The sequence below is a fragment of the Sphaeramia orbicularis genome, chromosome 15 (genome assembly GCF_902148855.1).
Source record: "Sphaeramia orbicularis chromosome 15, fSphaOr1.1, whole genome shotgun sequence".
Taxonomy (NCBI): domain Eukaryota; kingdom Metazoa; phylum Chordata; class Actinopteri; order Kurtiformes; family Apogonidae; genus Sphaeramia; species Sphaeramia orbicularis.
Window position 1 is genome coordinate 29,415,142 of NC_043971.1, and position 20,581 is coordinate 29,435,722.

The window sequence follows — 20,581 nt, forward strand, 5'->3', positions numbered from 1 at the left end:
TTGATACCTTTCCGATACGATACCGAGTAAAATTCAAGCTGGTATTGGCGATACCCATCCGATACTGATACTTTGTACAAATACACTTAATGTTTGAAAAATCAAAAAAAAAAAAGTGTATTTCAAATCATAACTTCATGAAGAATACAAGACATATTTGTTGTTTATTTATTAACAACTATTATAAAAATGAAAACTTGCATATTAACTCACGTTACATGAACGTGTTAGAAATGAAACATGAAAATACTGAACATGTAACTCTTCAACAAAAGGATCCAAGATCAACACTTTGTCATTCACAAGTTTTTGTTAAGGAACAATAGCATATTTACTGTTTTCCCCTTTAGTCTGTTCCGTTTTTTGCTCAGTACAGATTGAGTCAGATTTGACTGACAGGCGAAAGAAGAAGTAGTTCCCACCAGTCGTGTATCATTTGGACAAGATCCCAATAGTTTTGCTACGTTCCACTGTGTTCCTGATATACATTACCTCAAATGACCAAAGTATCAAAAGTATTGATATTTTGATTTGTGAATCAGTTATAAAGTGTAAAAATCTGGTATTGGAGATATTGATATTTCAGTATCGATCTGCACATCACTACTTTATTATAATCTTGGATATATGGATACTTCTTTCACACTAAAACAAATAAAAAAAAAAAAAAAGACAACAATTTGGAGTTGTCATCATTTAGAGGTTGTTATGCTATTATTTTACTTGTCCAAACCCCTTAAGATCAAACTGATACCCTCAATGATATCGTCAGTGTAATTTTTTCAGCCTTGCATATTCATCCTGTGTGCTGGACTAGACCCTATGGTGGGCTGCTTTTGGCCGCATGTTTGACACCCCTGTTTATGCTGTTAAACACATCCTTGTATTATGTTTCGCTGTGCTGCACTGGAGGCTGTTGCTGCCTTCTACAGCAACAAGGATGTGTGTATTATATTAAAGTAGGTACATAAATGAATAATTTAAGGGCACAGATTCCTTTTCTTTCCTTCATGAAACTATAAGCTGTACAAAGTTTTAATACACTACGATGGGCAGGTAACCCAAAACAGGGAAATATCTCAGTGGCCACTGGTGACCAAAAGCATCAACTGATCTAAAATGTTTAATAACTTCTAAACCACCAATCCTATCAATACATTCAATGAAGGTAAAATGCAGTTTCTTAGCAGCATTAGATACATATTCCAAAGGTCTGTGAACATGGAAACACAGCCATCTTCTACAAATGACAGTGGATGTTTTTATTTTCAGTTACGGTATATTTTGCTGAAATAGTCTCTTTTACTTCACTTTCTCTGTTTTGATACAATGACCTTTGACTTTACTTTGAGCTTTCATAAACCTCTACATGATCACTAAATTAACTATAAAAAAATACATTGAGCAAAAATATAAACGCACCATATGACACTTTAACTTTTGCGTGCACAATATATTAAATTGCACACAGTTTATTCTGTTGATCAGTGTGGTACAGATTACTGTCTGTTAGAACATGATAGTGGCGTCTGGCTTTCAGGGACATTCATGTGGACACGGTGGGGGCCGGTTGAAAGAAATCACGACTCCATATCTCATGTATCCACCATTGGCTTCCTGTAGAGCAACACATTGTCTATTTATTAACTTGACAATATTGTCGATTGTGGCCCGTGGAATGTTATTCCACTCTTCTTTGAGGGCTACACGGAGCTATGGGATGTTATCCGGAACCATTCTCGCATGCTTTGAGACATCTGTGGCATGGTGACATCTGAGGAAATGTGACATTTTGAGGTGTCCTTTTATTGTCCCCAGTATAAGGAGGGCCTGAATACTGTTAAAGCTGTTTGAGCAGCATCTGGACATGACACACCTGTGTTGTGGGTGGAATCACTAGACCACTGAGCAAGTGCTCACTCACAGAGATGGACACAAATTTGTTTATAAGTCAAGAGAATTTACCATGCTTTACAATTATAAGACATCATGAGCTCATTTCAGGCCATGTGTCTCGAGTTACACAAATACTGTACATGGTGCGTTTATATTTTTGTTCAGTATACTTGATTTTTATTGAAAAATACAAAGCATTGCTGATACTATTATAATAAATGTTATAAAATCACTTAAGGAACTTTGACTGTATAGAGAGCAGTTTCAGAAATAGTTCTAGGTTTAAAATAAACTCTACAAGCCTGATTTCCTGTTGATTAACACTGATTTATTTTTTCCATTATATTTTTCCTTTGTTTTTTTGTATTTTCTACCTCAGCTGCTACAAGTCTGGTGTCTGCAGTCTACAGCATCCTACGCAGTGTGATCGCCCTGTCGCTGCTTTATGGGTTCTGCTTTGGAGCTCTCAAGGTAGACATGAACTTCATCTACTTTTCCCCATAGAGTTTTAACTGAATCTCTGTCCATGCTCTGTAAGAATAGAAACGAGTGACAGCTTACTTATAAATAGCCTAAAGAACTAGGTAGGACTGAACTGAGCCAAATGCACTGCTTTAAAAAAGAAATCTACTCTCATATGACTCATATTGTTCGTGTGTGTGTGTGTGTGTGTGTGTGCGTGTGTGTGTTGACAGGAGCCATGGGATGAACAGCACACGCCTGCACTGTTTTCTGGTTTTTGTGGCCTTTTGGTGGTTTTCTCATATCATCTCAGTCGACAGAGCAGTGATCCCTCTGTCCTAATGTAAGCACTATTCCACATGAGCGTATTAAATCATTTTGCAAGAATCATTTTGCATGTTCACAAAAAAAAATATAAAATCACAAGTAATAATTTAGTTTGTGGCTCTAGAAACTGGAGAAACTGTTAATTCATGGATATAACAATGAAACAGGCTTACTTTTTTTTTTTTTTTACAGGTCTCTAATAAAATCAAAGCTAATGCCCACATTGGTGGAGAGTGAGGAAGAGGAGGAGGAAGATATAGACATTAAAGATCCACTGCCGGAAAAACTACAAAACTCAATGGTACCAGGTTTAATCAATAAATAGACGATGAATGTCACTCAGAGCATGCATTAATGTGAGTCCTCTGAGACTTATTTAACCCATAAAGACCCAAACATCCACTGGCAACCAAAACTATCTACTGATCTAAAATGTTAAGTACCTGTTGATCCATTAATCCTATCAATACATGCAAATAATTGGTGTAAAATGCAGTTTGTCATCTTTTCATGGTCATTAGATATGACCCATTTGGACGTTCTGAGGCTCCGTAGTCAACGTGGAAACACCGTCATCTTCGGCAACATTGATTTACCAGTGAAACCCATGGAGATTGATAAATGACAGTGGTTGTAGACTTTTGGTTTTATGTTCAGTTAATGATATATTTAGTGAAAAAGTCCCTTTTTCCTTCAAATTTTTTCTGTTTTGATATAATAACCATTGAAAATGCTGCGTTTTCATGAGCATCTAAATTAAATATAGGAAATAAAATATAGGAAAATAAATGATTTACAGTGAAAAATACAAAATACAGAGGATAATATTATAATAAATGGTGATAAACTATTTAAGAATGGTTAAATATAGAGAAAAATTAATTTGGGAACTGACACAAAAGTAGCACTGGGCCTTTATGGGTTAAACAGGTTTTATAGTTATCCGGTATGTCAGCTCACAATCATTCTCATTCCTCCCCAACACTACGTTAAGCCGTCCAACGCCCTTGATAACTTTATTTACACAATGAAAGACAGACTGGTCTAAGCTCTGTGTTGCACACCCGATAATAGAACAATGTTTGCTGTCATCCTCGCTGTCTGTGATTATATGGAATTATTCATCAGAGACATCAATCCTCCTGTTGCCTTTTATAGTATTAATGGGGATTGTGAAGCTCATCTAGTTATCTAGCTGTGTACGCTTTGATCTCCAACATGGAAAGTTCAGAACTGTTTGACAGAAATGATTACACATATAAATGGTTTTGACGAGTGAATGCATTTGAATGTGATGTCGTTTTTCTTTCCTCTTGTCGCCGTGCAGAAGGAGATCCTCCTGTCCGATGTGGTCGTGTGCTCTGTCGCTTACATCCTAACCTTCGCCATCACCGCGAGCACCGTGTTTCTGTCTCTCAAGGTACAACTCCTGATTGTTTTTGTTTTGAAAGTGTTTCAGATACCCTCAAAATTTTACACAATTTCTTTTTTTTTTCCCTTTATTTTTCTTTTGCAGTTAAACAAAGAAATAACATTACCCCAATTCTGGCAGAAAAATATAAATCCACACGTACAGAAAATACATACTTAAAAGTAATTACCATAAAATTGAAGATTTTCTAGATAGATAAATAGAAATAGTAAATAAAAAAAAAAATAAAACTAAATAAATGAAATAAAATAAAATAAAATGACAATACAATTATAAAAGTGTAAAATCAGACCATAGTAGTGTACAACTGTAGCACAGAATAGGAAATCAAGTCATATGGAGTTGTGGTTTGTCAAGAAAGCCATATTTGGACCCCATAAACAGGCACATTTCTTGTCCTTCTTTTTAACAATGTAACACAATTTCAAATATTATCATGGAATATTTGCTGAAAAATCTTTTTTGTATTTTAAAAAGTTTTATTGTTAAGAAGAAACTTTAACAAAACTAAATTCTTGACAGTTTCAACATGTTAGGCCCTGCATGTGTTTCATTATCTTGCTGAAACATCCAGTTTTGACCTCAGTGGAACAGAGCATGTGCAGAAGGGATCATGTGGGTTTAGAGAATGGAACGATACTCGACAGAGTTCAACGGCTTAAGAGTGATATTTAATGCGTGGGGTGTCCTAAGACGTTTTTCCACCATTGTACATATAATTAGCTAACATCATCTCAATCATAAACAGTTTGATGGGTCTATTTTGTTGTGACATTTTCAGTTACTAGTAAGTCAAATATGAACAGGCTGGCACAGTGGTGCGGTAGTTTGCACTTTCGCCTCCAAGCAAGAAGGTCTTAGGTTCAGTTCCTTTTTATGTGTGGAGTTGCATGTTCTCCCTGTGTCTGCGTGGGTTCTCCCCTCCCACCGTCCAAAAACATGCCCTTAATAGGTTCACTGGTTAATATAAGTCTCCCATATGTCTAAATGTGGAAGTGAAGGAGGACTAAGAACTTCAGACAACGAACGAATGAATGAAATTTTAATTCTGTATTTGAATCATTATTTATTCTCATCAACATTATTATAGTTAAATACATTTTCAGTCATTTTATTTTCACTTTGAGTTCATAATTATTTTGATGTTTAGAAAGTGACTAGTATTCTTTTAGCATTCTAGTATTTGACCATTTATCTTACATCCTATTTTGTGAAAAGCCAATCACTCAAGTCTTTATGTAGTTTTTGCTCACAGTCATTTAAAAAAAAAAAGTTTTCTTTTTTAACCCATAAAGACCCAAACAGCCACCGACGACCAAAACCATGTACTGATCTAAAATGTTTAATCTCTGTTGATCCACTAATCTTATCAATACATGTAAATAATTGGTGTAAAATACAGTTTGTCATCTTCTCATGGTCATCAGATATGACCCATTTGGACGTTCAGAAGCTCCATAGTGAACGTGGAAATACTGTCATCTTCTACAACATTGATTCACCAGTAAAACCAATGGAGTTAGGTCAATGACAGTGGATGGAGACACTTGGTTTATGTTACATTAACCCTCTGGTATCCGGGTGCGCCTTTTAGGCACACTGTGCACTTTGTTTTAAAAAAACTGCATATTATTTTTCACAATTTAAATGAGGTTAGAATTCAAAAGTTGTTCATTTTTGCATGATCTTTAAAATTCTGGCCACCAACTAAAATCTGCACATTGTAAACAAAAGAAAATTACAAGACTAGCATCTGTCTCCCAAGTGTGCCTAAAACACACTATTTCTTCCATTTGATATGTATGATTAGGGCTGACCTTGATTTACAAAAATAAAATCAAACTAGAGCAGAAAAATAAATCAATATATAATATTTAATAGTTTGATTTATAGGTTTGCTTTTTTGAGACACTTGGTGACAGATGCTAGTATTTTTGAACATTTGACCTAGCGCCAAAACTAATAATGCAAATTAACCGATGTTGGAGTTAATCATTGACATATGCCAGGCTGCAAAAATCAAATAATATGTGATCCACTTTTTATGTAGTATATTGAAAAAAAAAAAAAATGTGTTTTTTGCATCCAAAAAAAAAAGGTTTGTTTACATTACAAACACGGCATTTAAAGGGCTCAAAAATGTGACAGTTATTGAGTATTTGGTATTTTTATTTACGGTTCAAGTTAATGAAATAGAAAAAAGTGTAAAAGAATTAAAAACAAACTGTATGACATTTTTTTGACATTATTCCACCTTTATTCATTATTCCACCATGTGTGCCTTTTTGGCACACTTGGTGTGCCAAAAACTTTTTGGCACACTTGGTGCTTAGTAAGGGCCTTGCTGGATGGGATACCGGAGGGTTAATGATAAATTTTGCTAAAAAAAAAAAAAGTCACTTTTTCTTCAGTTTTCTCTGTTTTTGATATAATAATCCTCAACTTTATTCTTTTATGAACATCTACATGATCAGTAAGTTAAATATAGGAAAACACCAGATGTTCACTGAAAAAACACGAAATACAGAGGATTTTGTTGTAATAAATTGTGATAAATCACCTAAGAAAAGTTAAATATTAAGAACGAAATATTTTGGAACTGACACAAAAGTAACACTGGGTTTTTATGGGTTAATTTTTAAGTCTTTATTGATTCTAATAACTTTGCTGCTAACCCTTCCTTATGTTTTTTTGTTTTTCTAATTAAATAACTCATTTGTTTTTCAGCCCTTTGTGACAATCGTGCTTTATGCATTAGCGGGGACTGTGGGCTTTGTCACCCACTATCTGATCCCTCAGCTGAGAAAGCATCACCCGTGGCTGTGGATCTCCCACCCGGTCCTGAAGACCAAAGAGTACCACCAGTTCGAACCCAGAGGTGACGTAAACCTTCGATTTAGATCTGATCATATTTATTACATTTTAAGAAAATCGGTAGCCTATATTTAATTGAGAAACAATTTGCAGAAAAAAGGTTGTTGAAGTTACTTTGAGGTTTTCCATCAGGATATTCCACAAAACCCTGCAGTGACACTAGTGGGAGTAATGCCTGTGGGTATATCTATTAATATTGTATTCACATCAGTCCTGAAGTGTATAACCTTTAGGTGGAATCTACTACAATAACTGGATTCATTGATCAAATGGAGCACACTACACACACACTAAGGCTCCAAAAGCCTAGTTTCATTAAGTGTTAGAGTCATGACTGTATTAAAGCAATGAATACACACATTTTACACACTTAATGCTCACTTCCTTCATTTCAGTTATTCCAGCTGTTAAAACAAGGACAGGACAATTAGTGCACTTATTAAAAAACACTTATTATTACATATTAATTCATGTATTTGTTTGTACGTATGTGAAAGTGTTTTTTTGTGCATGTTACTTAATATTTTCTTTCACTTATGGGACTGTTTGCACTAGTATTTATTATTGTGTTTTCCTGAGTGTCATAATTGTATTTTTTATTTATGCCTTGATTCATCATACGTAGGATAAATATGCTGTACACATTTGGAAAACAATGAAGACAATAATAGTATAGAAGTTTTGGATCATTAAGTAAAAAAATGCTTCATCAGAAACTTGATAAAAAAAAAAAAATGTAGAATGGTAGAAATGGTTGTAGACAATTTGTAAGTAGTTTTTGACATTGCGATAAAGAAGAGGGTCTCCTTTTTGATATCTTTTCACTGAGGTTTGTGTTTTAATAACAAATGGAAAAAATTATCTTGGGAAATTTTACCAAGATCTCTTTGGTTTCCAGCAGGTTATGTTTCTTATAGTTGTGTTCATAAGTTTCCATACCCTACCAGAATTTGTGATTCTTTGGCCATTTTTCAGAGAATATGAATGATAATACAAAAAATTTTCTTTCACTTGTGGCTAGTGGTCGGGTGAAGCCATTTATTATCAAACAAATGTGTTTGTTCTTTTTAAATCATACTGAAAACAGAAACTATCCAAATGACCCTGATCTAAAGTTTACATTCCCTAGTTCAGGGGTGTCAAACTCATTTTGGTTCAGGGGCCATATTTAGCCCAATTTGATCTCAAGTGGGCCAGACCTGTAAAATAATGACTTAATAACCTATAAATAATGACAAATCCAAGTTTTTCTTTTGTTTTAGTACAAAAAAACCCCCAATTAAATTATGAAAATATTTACATTTTACAAAAAAGATGTGAATACCTGAAAAAATTTAAATTTCATTTGAAAAATTAGTGTAATTTTAAAAATATTATGCCTCGATTTATTATTTATACATGTGCATTACACACGATGTTGCATAAACATTTGGTAACAGGCAGAATATTGTTAAAATTTTGGAGTTTGGAACTGAAATTTGAACAATTTCTACAATATTACATCTTCTCTTATAATTAAAACAACTACAGATCACAGTGGATTGATAAATGCACAAAACATTTAGTAACAGGCAGAATATTGTTAAAATTGCACATTTCGGGTTGTTCATCTTTGTTTTCATTTATGTATTTATTTGCGTTTTATTGTGAAAGAATAGTTATGTAGATGTAAACATTTTCACAATGGAATGTTATTTTTTTCAGTAACATTTTTTCCACATAATTTTTCACAAGGAAAATTTGTAGTTGTCATTATTTATGGGTTATTGTGTTATTTTTACTGTAGATCACATTGGTCTGTATGTGGAACCTAAACCAAAATGATTTTGACAACCTTCAGGTTAATTTATGCACTTTCATTCTGCGGGCCGGAATGGAACCTTTGGCGGACCAGATTTGGCCCCCGGGCCGCATGTTTGACACCTGTGCCCTAGTTCTTAATCCTCTGTTCTGGCCCCTTTAACATTAATGACAGCTTGAATTCTTTTGTGGTAGTTGTGGGTGAAGTACTTTATTTTCTCAAATGGTAAAGCTGCCCATTCTTTTTGGCAAAACACCTTCAGTTCCTTTAAGATTTTGGGTTTTCTTGCATGAACTGCATGTTTGAGACGTCCCCAAAGTGGCTCAGTGATACTGAGGTCAGCAGACTGAGATGGCCACTCCTTCACCTTCACTTTTTTCTGCTGTAACCAATCACAGGTCAACTCGGCTTTGTGTTTTGGATCATTGTCATGTTGGAACATCCAAGACATGCACATTCTGACAGGGTATGTAAACTTACGAGCACAACTGTATCTCCTTGTCTTTGTGTGATAGAGGATGCTGTGCTGATGTGGTTTGAGCGTCTGTACGTCGGCCTCCTCTGCTTCGAGAAGTACGTCGTATATCCCGCCATCATTTTGAGTGCGCTAACAAATGACGGCTTCGCTCTCAGTCACCGCAAGAAGCTTGGAATCCAGTGAGGAGACCAACACACACTTATACATATCACACACACATGATCATATCTTTCCTCTTCTGTTAAATCTGCTGGTTTATCTGTTATTTATGTTTCTGCTCCTTCAGCTGTGATGTTCTCCTGACGACCGTTGCCGGGCTAAAGCTCCTACGCTCATCCTTCTGTGACCCCAGTTTCCAGTTCCTCACCCTGCTCTTTACTCTGGTCTTTTTCCACTTCGACTGTCCGCACGCTTCGGAAAGCTTCCTGTTGGACTTCTTTATCATGTCTATCTTTTTCCACAAGGTGAGAAAAAGAGTAGGGTGATATGTGGAGATGGAATACTGCATTTTTTATGTGCTTTAGAAAAGTTGTCAAAGTCAGTGTCTTTATTCAGACAGTGAACAGAATCTCACGCAATACAACGACTTTGGAGAAGGAGCCAAAACATTAGTATTTAAGGACCTAGAAACAGACACGGTATCTCCTAACTGAGACTGGAGTGACCTTGGTCAAAAAGTAACTTCTACTGGGTGAAACTGGGAGTCTGGGATACCGATAAGACAACAGCTCTGTGTTTTGTTCCCACTGGCCTTCACACTTTTCTGAAACAAAGTACACAACCATTAAGGATACATGGGTGAAACACAATCAGAGATACAGACAGTATTTTTCCATCAAAAAGCACAGATAAACAGACAAAGAAAACAGATTTAGAACAGAATTAGAAACAGGCTTATATGAGAAATAGAAAAAAAAAAACACTGACACATATTACAGCATACCTGGAACTCTTTTTGTGGCAACTTACAAATAAAATCCTAATTCTGTAATTTCCTAGTTTGGGATAAATAAAGTCCATCCATCCATCCATCCATCCATCCATCCATCCATCCATCCATCCATCCATCCATCTATCTATCTATCTATCTATCTATCTATCTATCTATCTATCTATCTATCTATCTATCTATCTATCTATCTATCTATCTATCTATCTATCTATCTATCTATCTATCTATCTATCTATCTATCTATCTATCTATCTATCTATCTATCTATCTATCTATCTATCTATCTATCTATCTATCTATCGCCATTTAGCATTATCCCCACTTTTTGCATCTTTATTTATTTTTTTATTTATTTTAGTATCATCATTATTAGTATTGTTTCAAAACATAGAAAAGTGAAGAAAAAAGACCTTTTCAGCAAAATATATCACTAACTGAACATAAAACAAGTGTCTACAACCACTATCATTTGTCAAACCACATAGTGAATCAATGTTGCAGAAGATGACAGTGTTTCTATAATCATTATGGAGCCTCTGAACGTCCAAATGGGTCAAATCTGATGACAAAGAACAACTGAGAAACTGCATTTTACCTGAATTATGTACATGGATTGATTGGATTAGTGGCTCAAAAGTTATTAAACATTTTAGGCATTGCTGCTGGGGGGGTATTTCACTAATAACACACTTTACCACTGATAAACAACAACAGACAAATACCTATCCACCCCTCTGTGTGGAAAAAGAGCAACTTCATATTCATGAGTGCTGCAGTCCGTTACATAAATTCTTATTTCCGCTTTCGAAAGACAGACTCTTGTAGTAAAGGCTACTTTTCCACTTGATCTGATGGTTGTGATTAAAAATATGCAGTGACATTAGGCTACAGTGTGACAAAATTATGTGCGCCTGACAATCATTTAATTCAACAGCCCCCCCCCCACCCACCCACCACCCACCCACACATGCACACACACACACACACACACACACACACACACACACACACACACACACACACACACACACACACACACACCTCTAAAATGAATCCGGCGCTGCTAGGTCAGTTGGTATTTTTGGTCGCTGGTGGCTGTTGAAGACTGGAATTCTGCTTTATGTGTTATTCATGTTTTGAAGCTGACTCAGTGAGGTTTTAGAAAAGTTCCAGTGTCCAATTATAAAGCATATGAGTGTTCTTTATGGTCACTTTCTGCTGACATTTTAAAACACAGATTTACCAGGGGAAGCTCCCAAGTGGCACACACAAGCATAAAAACATGCATGTTGGGTGCATTGGTATGAAGAAATACTACATTAACAAGGATTTCCATAAAAAACACATGACAACACACAGTACAAAATTTAATTTAACAACTTTTTCTTGTGTGTGAAGCAGTTGCAAAAACATGAATTATGTTTCATGTGCTTTGGCCATGAAGAAAGTTAAAAACATGAAATAAAAGTCCCCAACTCACAATGGAGCAAATCATGTTTTGGCGTTGTCAAGGTAACGTCATGTGATATGTAGCAGAGTGTCCCGTTCCTATTTATACCATTTAAAGCTATTGCAGCCTCTCATAGTCAATAGATGATGTCATTAAATTCAGTGAGGGTTTATTTCTTTAGGGTTTAAGGTGGAGATTGGGATCTGCGCCAAAGTCACATTTCTGTTTTATGACTCAACCTAAAGCTTCGTCCTTGTCATTTCACTGTTTCACTGGAAGGGAAACTCCACTATGTAAACACAAAGAGTGAAGGTTATTAGTCATGCAACATACTTCACTCTGTGTTTTGTAAAAAATAACAGTGGTGTCATCAGGTTTGTCTCAGCTATAACTCGGAGACCGTAAAATAAATATGATAAACAAAAAAATATGAAGGTAAAGACTTTAAGATGTGTGATATTTAGCAGAAGAAAAGAGTCTTAAACAGTTGGTAATGGATTGTATTTGGTGTTCTCTTGTTACCTCCGCCAAGGAGGTTATGTTTTTGCCAGGGTTTGTTTGTCTGTCTGTCTGTCTGTTTGTTTGTCTGTCTGTTAGTTTGCAACATAACTCAAAAAGTTATGGACAGATTTTGATGAAATTTTCAGGGTTTGTTGGAAATGGGATAAGGAAGAAATGATTAAATTTTGGTGGTGATTGGGGGTGGGGGGGCCCACGGGGGGGCCCACGGGGGGGCCACTGATCAGCCTTGGTGGAGGTCTGCGCTCTCCGAGTGCTTCTAGTCTCAGTCTGATTTCTACAGCCTCTCCTCTGTTTATGTGGGACTGACTGTTTGTTGTTTCTGAACAGATGCGTGAGCTGCTGTTGAAGCTCCATTTCATCCTGGTTTACATCGCTCCCTGGCAGATCGCCTGGGGCAGTGCTTTCCATGCCTTTGCTCAGCCGTTTGCTGTGCCTCGTATCCTTTTGCAAAGGCCTTAAAATGTGTTGGCGTGAATGTGACAAAGTGCCGTCGTACACACCAGTCTCCTTGACCCGAATGTGATCTCAGACTCTGCCATGCTGCTGCTCCAGACCCTGCTCACCACCATCTTTTACACACCTCTGGCTCCATTCTTGGGCAGCGCCATCTTCATTTCCTCCTATCCTCGGCCCATCAAGTTCTGGGAGCGAAATTACAAGTAAGACCCTGAGATTTGAGATGTTAAGGACAAGTTTTGGTATCCTATCTGTTTTGCCCACTTTGGATTTATTTTAACCTCCTAAGACCCACTGTCCACATTTGTGGACAAGAATTTCACAACTTTATAAACAAAAAAAAAGAAAAGAGAACTCACCACCACAAAGGACATTCCATAAAAATTTTAAAAACTACATCTGAAAAAACTGTTGCATCATGATGTTTCCAATATAGGCACTTATTTCATAAAAAAAAAAAAAAAAAAAAGTTTGTGCTTTGCTGACATTTCCTGGGTCTCAGGAGGTTAATTTGTAAGTAAATTATAATGCAACTTAAACATGATGATTCAGACCTGTGCATGTGGAAATTTTCAATCATAATTGACCCCTGGACTAAAGGAACATGAGCAACACTCTACACGTCTTGACTTTATGATGAATTGTTTTTTTAGTGCTCACGATTTCCATAAAAATACCCAAATTTGAAAAATAATGACAATCTAAACCTTCTAATGATATGTAGCATGCTTATATTGGCACAAATAATATGTTTATGACCTAATGAACATTGTGAGGGAGGGGGTCTGTGATCATGCTTAGAGGAGTGGAATCTAAGGACTATGATATAAAAATAAAATAAAATAATAAAATCCAACTACTTTGCTGACATTTCCTGGGTCTTAGGAGATTAAAAATAGGTATGTGTGTATGTTTACAACAAAGTTTCTTCCCATATCTTTTCATTCATGGTGCATTTTATTGTTTTCTTAAACAGTTTTGGTTAGCTGCTGGGGTTTAAGATTCTGACTTTGGCAAAATGACATTTTCCCACTATGCACCATAATCACAGAATCATCTTCAAAAAACACTTAAACCACAAACATTCATCTCTGTTAATGATTTTGAAAGTATCATGGACAATGCTGTGATAGAGAAATGTCACTGTTTTTTTTGAGAGGCCATTCTGGTTGAATAATTGTTATTCTGTTTTATCATTTACTGTGCATCATGTATGTGTTTTCCATAGTTTTGACTTTGTATGGCTGTTACCTTGGCCAGGGGTCCCTTGCAAAAGAGATTTGTAATCTCAGTTGGACTCCCTGGTTAAATATTTATATTGAAAATAAAAAGCAGTTCTCAACTAACTTACCTGGATTAAATAAAGATAAATAAATGAAAAAAATACATTTGCATTAAATAAGTAACATCTATCCTCAAACAAACGCTCCCCATAATTATAAGTTTGACTTTAGTGAATATAACAGCCCTTTCTTCTGGATTTTGAGCTAAACCAACAGATGGACGTCAGTGCTCTAAATCCTTTGTGTCTTGCTGCAAACAGCTTCACCCTTCTGTTCCCTCTTTACTTATTGATGCGACTGTTTGTGCTTCAGCTCACTGAAAGTGCTCCAAAAATACTCCTGGAGCTTTGATGCATAAACATCAGTAGTTTGATATGAAGCAGCAAAATAAAGATAGCCAGTGATCCAGGAACAAAAAAAAAAAAAAAACCTCTCTCAATGAAAACCTTTGACAGCACAGTCTCAGCTCCAGTCACATGTTAGTGCCTCAGGTAATAAACAACACAAAAAGCTCTGATGGCTGGAGGGTGCAGTGTTATCAGTTCTGTTTTTAGATAATGTTAAAATAGAAACAGAGAGGTGGTTTATTTTTAAGACAAATATAGAAAACACACTGTACACAATGAAGATTTCAGTCCTGACGTGTGGTCTGTATCAGGTGTTTTCTACATGTTTCACTCTGGTTCTGTTTGACAAATTGTTCTTTTCACTTTAACTTGGGAATGGAAACTTGGATGGAAATAGAACCTAGAAAAGACAGTGTACTATGAACAAAACACTGAATGCTCCCTCTATTTTCCACAGCACAAAGCGTATTGATAACTCCAACAGCAGACTGGTTTCCCAAGTGGATAAAGAGACAGGTAAGATCTTAAACTGAACACGAACTGCGGTGATATGTTTCACTGTTTTTTCATTTCCTGTCACATGTAAATCAAGCAGCTACATACTGAAAGACTGTTAAATAACCAGATTAATAATAATAATGATAACTAGAAAAGCACTCAGACAGCGCAGACCTCCGCCAAGGCAGATCAGTACCCCCCCCCCCATCACCACCAAAACTGAATCATTTGCAAGATCTGTCGTTCCGCCCCCCCCCCCATCCCCCCTGATCACCACCAAAATTGAATCATTTGTTCCTTGTGTCAGTATCAACATTTCCTGAAAATGTCATCAAAATCCTTCAAGAACTGTTTTGAGATATCTTTCTAACAGACAAACAAAAAAACAAACCCCAATGAAAACACAAGAAAAGCAGACCTCCGCCAGACCACGCAGACCTCCACCAAGACAGCTCTGCCCCCCCGATCACCACCAAAATTTAATCATTTCTCCCTCATGCCAGTATCAACATTTCCTTATAATTTCATGAAAATCCGTCGATAACTTTTTGAGTTATCTTGCTACCAAACAAACAAACAAACACGCACGCACACAAAGCAAAGTGATCACAATACCTCCTCGTGGAGGTAATAATAATAGGCTCACACAAAGTTGCAAACACACCTAAAAACCAACAATGAAAGTATAAAACAAACCTCATTTTCATAGGATTCTTATGTCTTTCTTAACGCACAGTGACCCAGGTAAATGTTCTCCTGGTGTCCTTCTCTTACAGGTTGTGATGATAACAACCTAAACTCCATCTTTTACGAGTACCTGACCCGCTCCCTGCAGCATTCGCTTTGCGGGGATCTTCTCCTGGGCCGATGGGGCAACTACAGCGCCGGAGACTGTTTCATTCTGGCTTCAGACTACCTCAATGCCCTGGTCCACCTCATCGAGATCGGTAACGGTTTGGTCACCTTCCAGCTCAGAGGTCTGGAGTTTAGAGGTAACGTTTGCTTTTTTTCCTCCCTCTGTCACTCCTTGCTCAGGTGTTTCTCTGTCAGTAAACCTGCTTCTCTGATCTTAGGTACGTACTGCCAGCAGCGAGAGGTGGAGGCCATAACGGAGGGCGTGGAGGAGGACGACGCGTGCTGCTGCTGCGAGCCTGGACATCTGCCTCACATGCTGTCGTGCAACGCAGCCTTCAACCTGCGCTGGCTGGCCTGGGAGGTGATGGCCACCAAGTACCTGCTGGAAGGTTACAGCATCAGTGAGAACAACGCAGCTACCATGCTGCAAGTGTACGACCTCAGAAAGCTGCTCATCACCTACTACCTGAAGGTAAATCTGAATCTGAACATCTATCTATCTATCTATCTATCTATCTATCTATCTATCTATCTATCTATCTATCTATCTATCTATCTATCTATCTATCTATCTATCTATCTATCTATCTATCTATCTATCTATCTATCTGTCTGTCTGTCTGTCTGTCTGTCTGTCTGTCTGTCTGTCTGTCTGTCTGTCTGTCTGTCTGTCTACACTGTAAAAAAAATCCTGTTGTTCTTATGGAAAAAAACTGGCAGCTGTGGTTTCCAGAACAATACTGTAAAAAACACATCCAACTGTAAACATATGTACGGAGTAACATGTAGATTTAACATTTTAAACATGTAGATTTAACTGGTAAATGGACTGCACTTATTTAGCACATTTTCTACACTTTCATGGTGTCCAAAGCGCTTTCCAAAGCCACCAGGTCCAACTGGGAGCAATTTAGGGTTCAGTGTCTTCCACGGACACTTTAACATATGGACAGGCGGTGCCAGGGTTCGAACCACCAACCCTTTGGTTATTGGACGAGCCGCTCTACCAGCTCTACCACCCCATTAATTTACAAATTTAAAATGTTAAATTGTCAAATGTTTACTTTTTTATGTAACTTTTATTAAAAAAAAAAAAAAAAAAAACAGAGAAAAAAAGCAAATAGGCTGTTATTTCAACATCTTGCAATTTAAACAGCACCACAATGTTTTTCAATTTACAGTTTTATTTTCTAAAAACAATAGAAATACATAATTTCTACATACAAATCTGGTTTTGTTCACATACTCTTCTTGTAAAAACTACAGCTATATTTGATTTAATCATCGACACAAAAATCTTGTATTGTCACAGTTTTTTATGTTGCAATTTTACAACTTTTTGGTGTTAATTCTACAGTCATTTTTTACAGTCTATCTATCTATCTATCTATCTATCTATCTATCTATCTATCTATCTATCTATCTATCTATCTATCTATCTATCTATCTATCTATCTATCTATCTATCTATCTATCTATCTATCTATCTATCTATCTATCTATCTATCTATCTATCTATCTATCTATCTATCTATCTATCTATCTATCTATCTATCTATCTATCTATCTATCTATCTATCCACCCTGCAGAGGAAACTCATTTCCACCGTCTCTATCTGTGACCTTGTTCTTTCGGTCATTACCCACAGCTTGTGACTGTAGGTGAGAGTAGGAATATATAGATCGACAGGCTCAGCTCAGCATCTTCTTGGTATGGCTTCCACATCACTGCAGACGCTGCCAAATGTCGACCCCTAACCCTAACCCTAACCTTAACCTAAACCCTGGCCTTAGACTCAGAGGTGCTGATCATCATCCCAGAGGCTTCACACTCAGCTGGGAACTGTTCCAGTGTGACATGGAGGTCACAGTTTGATGAAGAAAACAAAACCACATCATCTGCAAAAATTTCAGATGTGACCGTGAGGCCACCAAACTGGACCCCTCTGCCCCCTGGCTCCGCTTAGAAATTCTGTCCATAAAAATGATGAAAAACATAGCAAACATAGTATAGTTAGTCTCTGTACTGATTGTTGGATTTTATTGTTTTATTTTATTTTTATATCATAGTCCTTAGATTACAAGCTTCTTAGCATGATCACAGACCCCCTCCCTCACAATGTTCATTAAGTCATAAACATATTACTTGTGCCAATATAAGCATGCCACATATCATTAGAAGGCTTAGATTCTCATTATTTTTGAAATTTGCGTATTTTTATGGAAATCATGAGCACTAAAAAACAATTCATCATAAAGTCAAGACGTGTAGAGTCTTACTCATGTTCCTTTAGTCCAGGGGTCAATTATGATTTAAAATGTCCTCATGCGCAGGTCTGAATCATCATGTTTAAGTTGCATTATAATTTACTTACACATTAACCTCCTGAGACCCAGGAAATGTCAGCAAAGTACAAGCTTTTTTAGTTTTTTATGAAATAAGTGCCTATATTGGAAACATCATGATGCAACAGTTTTTTCAGATGCAGTTTTTAAAATTTTTATGGAATGTCCCTTGTGGTGGACAGTTTTCTTTTCTTTTTTTTTTTGTGTAAAGTTGTGAAACTCTTGTCCATAAATGTGGACAGAAAACCCATAGCTGGCTCTTCGGAGGTTCATTTATATATATTAAAGTGGCTTTGTCATTGTATCAACATCTGCACTGTGTGAAGTAAACGACTCAGATCAAATGAAGAAAGCCATATTTCAATGCCATTTCAACAATTTTTTAAAAATTTTTTGTGCAGCTCTGAACTCTGGAGGATTAAAATGTACCCTAACATTTCCCTGGATGTCATCTGAAATTAAACGTAATATTTTAGGACATAATGTTAATTGGCACAAATAAGAAAAACTATACGATAGCTGAGAGTCATCTTGATCACCACACATGTGTTATCTTTATATATTTACTCCACACATGCTGTCTGTCCAGTTCTTTGGTTTGAGAAGTTTGTTGATTTTTTAATCTATATTTTCCCAATCTCCAACTTTGAGTGTAAACATTACTCAGTTTGGAAAACTGTCTATAAAATAGTATTTGTATGACATTATTTTATCATAAAAGTGAGGCACTGACATAAATAGAAAGGAGTTAACAAAGAATGGAAAGATTATATATTTTAACAGGTCTATTAATTATTTCTGGGCCCTCAGCTTCTCCATACTAGGACTTAGTTTCTGAAGTTACTTTGTGTTTTAATGTCTGTGAACATTCTCAGTCATACAGGGTCATGTTGTAAAAAGGTGCTGTATATACACAAATGGACAGTTTCTTGGCTGATTTTAGGTTGATTTTCAGCAGATGCATAAAGACCACTCTCTACACAACAAATATATTTTAAAGCTGAACAGGGAAAGGCCAAGAAAATATACAGGGTGGGGAAGCAAAATTTACAATATTTTGAGGCGGGGATTGAAAGACAGTGTATGACCAATTAGTTTATTGAAAGTCATGAGAATTTATTTGCCACAAGAAAATTGACATAATAGAAAATGTTTTTATTCTATGTGTCCTCCTTCTTTCTCAATAACTGCCTTCACACACTTCCTGAAACTTGCGCAAGTGTTCCTCAAATATTCGGGTGACAACTTCTCCCATTCTTCTTTAATAGTATCTTCCAGACTTTCTCATAATAGTTTTGCTCATAGTCATTCTCTTTCCATTATAAACAGTCTTTATGGACACTCCAACTATTTTTGAAATCTCCTTTGGTGTGACGAGTGCATTCAGCAAATCACACACTCTTTGACGTTTGCTTTCCCGATTACTCATATGGGCAAAAGTTTCTGAAAAGGTATGGATAATAGTGTTAGGTATGATTATGACATCAATATATGTTTGGTTTCAAAACAATTGACATAGTGCCTGCTGAGAAAAAAACAACTAAATGTTCATTGTAAATTTTGCTTCCCCACCCTGTAGAAGTGGAAAAAGTGAAAATGAGTTGTAGACATATGCAGCTGGTGTGATTTGGTGTTTTCCTCTCAGTGTCTCTTCTAGCTAAGGAGAAAAATGGTATTTACATTCATAATTATGCTAATATTTATAATACTCACACCACACTGGCAGTAGGTTATGGCTCAGAGCAGGTCAGTACTTTTTTTTTTCTTAATTCATTTTGGTTTGAAACACATATTGTTCACACTGTGCAAAGACATTTTAAGCTCAGTTTTACAAAAATCATTATCTTACTGTCATTTACACTTCCTGGAATTGACGAATTCCAGCGCAGCTTAAATGGCAGAGTTAGTTTCCGTCCATCCAGCAGACTGAAATGTTATATTCAAGAAATCTCTGCAGACTCTTTAAGATTTCAGTGCCAAAAGGTTAAGTAGCAGAAAAAGATCTCTCATGCATTAGTCATAATTACAAATGGCAGCTTTCCAACAGTGATTTCAGACTGCTGAAGCATGCACTTCTGTCTCTCCTGCTTTCCCAGTCTTTATTATCTTTAGTCTGTCTGCTAATGACCCCCTCCTCTTTTATTATCTTAGAGTATTATTTACTACCTGGTCCACTCTCCTAAACTGACCACTTGGCTCAAGGATGCATCCATCCAGGAGGCGCTGCAGTCTTATACAAAGTGGCACCACATCGAGCGTGACCCACAGGTCTTTAGTGTGAAGATCGATGAAGACTACGTGCACTGTCTGCAGGGAGTGACACGTGCCAGCTTCTGCAACGTCTACCTGGAGTGGGTCCAGTACTGTGCTGGCAAGATGGAGACGGTACATGATTCAAACATTAACATCCTTAATTACAGTTTGGAACAGCTGGAAGACAAAAATAGTGCATGACTGCTTCATTCATCAATGTGTAAAGCCAATATTAGATAATAATAGTAATACCAAAATATTTACATTTATACATTTGGCAGACGCTTTTTTCCAATGTGACTTACAAGGGAAGATTAACAATTAAGCTCTGTCTGTCTCTCTCTCTCTC

At 36.5% G+C, this 20,581-nt stretch overlaps 1 protein-coding gene across 2 annotated transcripts in view; it reads left to right on the forward strand.

Moving 5' to 3' along the window:
* Nucleotides 1–20,581, forward strand: part of pcnx2 (pecanex 2) — a 50,345-nt gene that overhangs the window by 15,632 nt on the left and 14,132 nt on the right. For both annotated transcript variants that reach the window (XM_030156023.1, XM_030156022.1), the window contains exons 18-30: nucleotides 2,276–2,367; nucleotides 2,592–2,701; nucleotides 2,878–2,986; nucleotides 4,013–4,105; nucleotides 6,845–6,995; nucleotides 9,308–9,449; nucleotides 9,557–9,734; nucleotides 12,522–12,630; nucleotides 12,724–12,853; nucleotides 14,738–14,796; nucleotides 15,555–15,770; nucleotides 15,852–16,105; nucleotides 20,131–20,364. In XM_030156023.1, coding sequence (XP_030011883.1) covers nucleotides 2,276–2,367; nucleotides 2,592–2,701; nucleotides 2,878–2,986; nucleotides 4,013–4,105; nucleotides 6,845–6,995; nucleotides 9,308–9,449; nucleotides 9,557–9,734; nucleotides 12,522–12,630; nucleotides 12,724–12,853; nucleotides 14,738–14,796; nucleotides 15,555–15,770; nucleotides 15,852–16,105; nucleotides 20,131–20,364 — 1,877 coding nt within the window. The remainder of the gene's footprint in view (nucleotides 1–2,275; nucleotides 2,368–2,591; nucleotides 2,702–2,877; nucleotides 2,987–4,012; nucleotides 4,106–6,844; nucleotides 6,996–9,307; nucleotides 9,450–9,556; nucleotides 9,735–12,521; nucleotides 12,631–12,723; nucleotides 12,854–14,737; nucleotides 14,797–15,554; nucleotides 15,771–15,851; nucleotides 16,106–20,130; nucleotides 20,365–20,581) is intronic.